This window comes from Astyanax mexicanus, chromosome 11 (assembly GCF_023375975.1).
Source record: "Astyanax mexicanus isolate ESR-SI-001 chromosome 11, AstMex3_surface, whole genome shotgun sequence".
Taxonomy (NCBI): Eukaryota; Metazoa; Chordata; class Actinopteri; order Characiformes; family Acestrorhamphidae; genus Astyanax; species Astyanax mexicanus.
In genome coordinates, this window is record NC_064418.1 from 29,553,297 (window position 1) to 29,559,628 (window position 6,332).

Below are 6,332 nucleotides of genomic sequence, written 5' to 3' on the forward strand. Positions count from 1 at the left end.
ATATAGGATCACACTTTAGTTCCTTAATTAGAGAAGGTAGTTCACCTGTTTCTCTGCATACTTTATTACCATTCTTTCACCCTACTCTCTATTATTTGGGTGGTGGATCATTCTCAGCACTGCAGTGACACTAACATGGTGGTGGTGTGTTGGTGCTGGTACAAATAATGTGTTTAATGATACCAGTCTGCAGGACTGCGGGACTGCTGATATTCTAAAACTGGGGTGTCGGTCTCTTTTTGCGGGAGTTCTTCTGGCCACGTCACTCGTCTTTACATACTTACGTCACACGTACAGCCTCTGAAAGAGGATCCGGCTCAGTTTTACTGAATGCGAGCGACTGGTGGAGCAATGGAGACTTCAAAGGGGAAAAACTCAGAGCTTAGTGTCTCATTCACGCATAGTAAAACAAAGTATGTAGTTGAAGTAAAGTTTCTGACTAAGCATGTTCTCTCTCTCTCTCTCTCTCTCTCTCTCTGACTGACCATAACCTGGAATCGGATTTATTCGCTCTGAAAGGAGACCGCATCACACCCGCCCAGTTGCTCTGTGCGATTACCCATTCTCACCAGAGAGGGCTAAATCCCAAAACTTACGGACATCAGCTTTAAGGTGCACTCTATATCCACACTCTAAGGTTGCACACACACACACACCGCTTGACTAATCACTACAAAATTGGCAATAGAATGAAATACTCTGGAAAAGCTGCAGACAACCCTAAGGTCACCACAAAGCCAAAAATGCATTGAGCCCCAGCACTGAACTGTGGAGCAGTACCTGTGGGAAAAGCTGAGCTGGTGTTTGTGACCCAGAACTGACCTCACTCGTGCTCTCATGGCTGATTGCAATTCAATCTTTGAAGCAATGTTCCAACATCTCATTTGAAGCCTTTCCAGATGAGAAGAAGCGCTGCTGCTGCTGCAAATAGGGGGCAAACTCTGTGTTAAAAGCATTGATGTTAAAACAAAGGTTGGATGTGCAAGTGTCTACAAACATCTGGACACACATCGCATCATGAAACGCGTTTGAAATTGAGTAAATTGTCTCATTTTGACACTTGAGTGTTGCTTTTTTTCTGGTCACATAAATAAAGATGATGAGTTGTGTGTGTGAGTGTGTGTGTGAGTGTTATGGGCCGCAGGTGCACCCCCATCTGCACTCCCCTCAGTGGAAGAGGCAGCTGTTGTGGATGAGATATTCCCCCATGTGTCTGGCTCTGAGACCAAACCTCCACTAATACCATCAACGTCACTGCACTGATGATTAGGTGCTTTCTCAGCCTGAGAGGAGGGAGGAGCAAAGAAGAGGAGGGACTGACAAATGGAAGCAGTAAATTGGAAGTGATGTAAGGATGATTCTTATGTAATAAAGACAGAACTAATGTATTTTTACATTTTAGTATAATTCTAGTTTCATTTGGTAAAATAAAAAAATATGAATAACCCAAGAATGGAAAACTGTATTTGGCATAGTTATATTTAGAATAATAAACTTTGGAGCCATCCTCCAAAAAATCCAGCATGATGAAAACAGAAAACCCCCAAATCTGATGCATAACAAGCTTTGCTTATCATATATATACTCAGATCACTAGTAAAACTACCAGTCAATGTTGGTATAGCAATGAACCAGTAGGGTGACTTTTGAGAATATGGTGGTGGTGTTGATACTGGAGAGCAGCACATCACCACCAGACTCTACACACCTATACAAGTGGCTATGGGAGTCAGTTATCTTCGCCAGGGCTTTACCCATACTAGTGTCAGCAGAAAGGGAGCTCAAACCCAACATTTGATGAATCAAAAACCTAGAAAGCCAACTGTAAAATAGACAAATATTAAAAATGGTAGGCAACACTAGGTTTTTCATCTCTTATCTCCAGCATCTCCTCCTCTAAAAACAAGCTGGATTACAGTAGGAAAAGTCTTTTGAGAGGATTTGATAAAGCTAGGGAATTCTAGGTAAGTAAGCAAGGGTTAACTGGTTACAAACTCTTCAACAGCATATCACACTGAAAGCACACAATGAGAGGACAGCCACATTATCTGGTAAAAGCTGGTTGTAGTTAGTGTTTTTGTTACTGCGTCATGTCGTACTCCTGTACACAAGTCAATAGAACTGTCGCCTTTGTTTGCAGTAGTGTCATGAATGAGAAACATGGAATGAAATGGGCAGGAACTGTATCTCATCTTTATCGATGAATCCAGGTTCTGTGTGAGGTCCAACAATGATCATGAACCTTGTGATAAGTGACTCTATCTTGCCTTTTCTGGTGAGATGATCTGGAAAATCAAGACATACAGAAGTCATTCAGCGCAAGTAGTGATAGGAGGGACAATAACAGCTTAGTGACATGTTTATCAGGACAATGCTTTTCCCCAGACAGAAAGGGGTTTTCAGGTATGTCTCTAGCAGATTAACACACTTGTACACCTTAACACCTACATGAAATAAATGCACAAACTAAAAGACCAGTAACAGTAACATAGTGCAAATAATAAAAAACAAAAGGTTCAGCTTTCAGTGTTAGAAAGATGTACAAAAACAATAACCATTCACTTATTATTTTCATTTTTACTGCATTTTATACTGTGACTGTTGTTGATTGACGATTCATCTTATGTCATCTTATAAAGTATGTTTAATACATCAGAAAAATAGCTCTATGCAGAGCTCATGTGCTAAATCACTGCTGAGGCTAACGCACTTCATCAGTGCACAGCCAGCCTGCACCCATCGCACCAATCCATACACTCCTTCAGCAACACACACACACACACAAGCAACACACACACACAGACGTTCTAATTTAATGTAGGCGGTAGTTCCCCTCCAAGCCGCTAGGTGGCGCTTTGGCTCAGCCCACAGTAATTGGCTGCTCAGGAGAGAAGGGTCTGTCTGCAGAGCCGCAGAGCCACGGATATACGCCAGCAGATTCACGCCAGCAGATTCAAGCCGGTGGCATTCTGCGCATGCGCAGTAGGACAACGCGATTCTGCTGGGATTTAAATGCATGTTTCAATCCGAAAAGGCAATTCCGTGCCAAAATATGAGCAATGTGGCACATGTTGCCAAAAATATCACTGCCCGTTGTGCTCCATACAGCATTATAAGCCAACATCGGCCACAAAATTTAGGAGTCACCTAAAACTCCATTTTAACCGAGCAGTCCAACATGAAGGTAAGTCAGTGAATACAATAAGTATTTTACACAATCGTTATATTATTATATTAATATCAGACTATAGACTATATAAAGTATATATGTATGTATATATACGTATATAATGTATATATATATATATATATATATATATATATATATATATATATATATATATATATATATGTGTGTGTGTGTGTGTGTATACTTCACAATATACAAAATATACTTTAAAAAATAGGCTACTTCAAAATCATGATCAGTTTGTCTGATTTTACTATGTATGACCATGTATTTGCAGAAAGTAAATTAAAAAAATATATATATATAAAAAGATTCAATACTTTCAGACCTCAAATAATGCAAAAAAAAAAAAACAAGTTAATATTCATATAGAAACATTAATTCTAATTCTAATATGAACTTTCTTTGCATTATTTGCAGTATTTTATTTTTTATTTTTGTTTATTTTTCATTTACATTTTTATTTGTAATTTGGGAGAAACAGTGTCAGTAATTTATAAAATAGAACAACAGCGTTTATTTTACTCAAGTATATACCAATAAATAGTAAAATCAGAGAAACTGATCATTTTGAAGTGGTCTCTTATGTGTATGCCATATGATATTGTATAACTGATGTTGTGGCAAAAGACTGTTGTTGTTGTTGTTACTAAGTCTTTTATATTTTTATGGCCCCACGCTTTATAGATTCATGTGATAGACATGGAAGGCGATTTGCACACTGGGCTGCAGAGGCCATGGAACTTGGGCCTTATCCCACTAAAAGTGAGGTAATTAATTTATTGAGTTATTATTTATTATTATATAATTATAATTTGGCATGGGAATATGTCAAAACTAGGGTATAGATCATGACAATTGTGTTTTGATTTATGTGATGTGGGCCAATACATATACTTGAATTCTGAAGTATGTGATTTAATAAAGTAAATTTACTGTAGATTGTCATATCAGAATATTTGGCCACCTACTTGTATCCATCTTCACTGTCCATGTTATCAGCTCCACATATCATATAGGAGCAGTTTGTTGTTGTACACTTACAGACTGTAGTACCTCTGTTTCTTTGTATACTTTATTGCCCTGTTCTTCAATAGTCCAATAGTTCAATAGTCAGGACCCCCACAGGAACACCATTGAGCAGGTATTACATGTAGGTGGATTATTCTCACAACTGCAGTGACACTGATGTGGTGGTGGTGTGTTAGTGTGTGTGTGTCGATCAGATAAAGCAGTGCTGATGGACACCTCAGTGTCACTGCTGGACTGACAATAGTCTACCAGCCAACAGTGTCCGCAGATGAGCTTTCGTCTCTGACATTACACCTACAAGGTGGATCAGCAACACCAGCACACACATTTTAATGCACCACCACCACATCAGTGTCACTGCAGTGCTGAAAATAATAACACCACCCACATAGTACCTGCTCTGTGGGGGTCCTGAACATTGAAGAACAGGGTAATAAAGTATACAGCACATGTACTACAATCTGTAAGTGTAGAACTGCTCCTATATGGTATGTGGAGCTGATCACATGGACAGTGGGTGTAGAAACAAAAAGGTCAGGTGTACATATGATTGTGCTTGTGATTTCTGCTTGATTTTAGTAAGTAGTGCACGTGCAAAGCATGTAACAATGTGTTAATGATTGTGGTTCTGAGAGAAAAAATAATACAGCATATCACATACCTATTCTACAGTCAAAGAATAGAACAGAAGAAATGGAACCTGAGAGTGGAGCACGAGAGGAGGTCACTACACCTCTTGAAGTATGTACAATAAATATTTGCATTACTGTACAGATTTTTAAAGTGTTTGGCAATTCTCTATTTTTGTATTTTTATAATGTTCACTTCAAATTGTAAAAATGTTGACAACTGTTTTTTTTATGTTTCCCACAAAGAACAAAGGTGTAATCAGACATATAAAAGCAGGTGTTGAATGGCTGAAGAATAGTCAGCATCTGCTGAAGGACAAATGCTTGACACCACAAATCCTTTCCATGGAGGAGGAAGATGCACGGGATGCCCTTGCTCATCTGGAGGCACACTGTACAGCATCTGTGTATGAGGATGATATGGATGAGGATGAAATAAGGGCCCCATTTTATTTTACCTTTAAAAGCATGAAAGACATGGGCTTGTTCTTGTCAGAGGTTAGGGATAAAAGAAAGATTATGGGATCCTCTTTTTACAACCCTGATATTTAAGGTGTTTCCTACACCTATACCAACATCAGAAACATCAGTAGCCTATTCACAGAAAATTCACTGAAGTATTCCGTTGATTACTTTTTTTCTGCTGCTTATGTTGATTTGTGTTGATTGCCGTTAAGTACAGTTTTTTGTTTGTTTCAGTTGCTTATTATTAACCTACTATTTTATTGTCTTAATACAGTTATTATGCTCATTTTATGTCTCTTTATGTTGTTTTATTATTGCACGTGGAATTGTACACATAAAGACCATGTATTATTAAAGCCATTGCTCAACTTTGAGCTTGAATTAAGCAGATGAGTGATATTTTGTCCTTCTAATTATTATAGCTAATTAAGGTATTTAATTCCTAGGCATATTCATGTCCAATTTTAGGGTGCTTACATAAATCATTAGCTAGGTTATACAATCATGTGTGCAATATTTACCATGTAAATGTCTATATGTATTTGTTTTAGCCCAGTGTTTAACATTATGCTCAGTTTAATTCCTGCACATGTGGTAAGATAAATCAATGGTTTGTTCATCACACATTTGGGACACTTTTTAACTCACAGCTCAGAACAAAAGAATGTAAATGTAAGTGTCCAAAAAAAAAGACAATCAGTATAAAAAATGAGAGAACTTTATCATTTTTATTGGCATGGAAACCATAAATCTAAATATAAAACATTGCACCAAAGTTATATTATGATATACATCAAGTATTGTATATTTGATGTGAATAGTTAATTCTGACATATACATGTTATGAGTAAATGTAAAAGTAAATCCCATGTAAGCCAACTATCAATGTTGAGGTTAAATTGAAGGGTAATTGAACAATATGTCTACATAGACCATTAGTCTATCGAGGCACATAAGACTAATATGTGTCAGAATATGATATGAATACCTCCTAAAACTTTTTAACTAACCCTAGC

The 6,332-nt window shown here is 37.5% G+C and overlaps 1 protein-coding gene across 1 annotated transcript; it reads left to right on the plus strand.

The window, feature by feature from the left end:
- Positions 1–2,888: 2,888 nt before the first annotated feature.
- Positions 2,889–5,643, plus strand: LOC125805072 (uncharacterized). The gene is made up of 4 exons (XM_049485424.1): positions 2,889–3,184; positions 3,878–3,960; positions 4,895–4,963; positions 5,098–5,643. The coding sequence occupies exons 1-4, from the start codon at positions 3,013–3,015 to the stop codon at positions 5,401–5,403; spliced, it is 630 nt and encodes a 209-aa protein (XP_049341381.1). The 5' UTR covers positions 2,889–3,012; the 3' UTR covers positions 5,404–5,643.
- The last annotated feature ends 689 nt before the right edge of the window (positions 5,644–6,332 follow it).

Excerpts from the sequence above, each read along its gene's own strand:
- LOC125805072 (XM_049485424.1), top strand. The coding sequence starts at position 3,013 with ATGCATGTTTCAATCCGAAAAGGCAATTCCGTGCCAAAATATGAGCAA. Across the intron at positions 3,185-3,877 it reads CCGAGCAGTCCAACATGAAG|ATTCATGTGATAGACATGGA; the intron begins GTAAGTCAGTGA and ends CACGCTTTATAG. Across the intron at positions 3,961-4,894 it reads CTTATCCCACTAAAAGTGAG|TCAAAGAATAGAACAGAAGA; the intron begins GTAATTAATTTA and ends CCTATTCTACAG.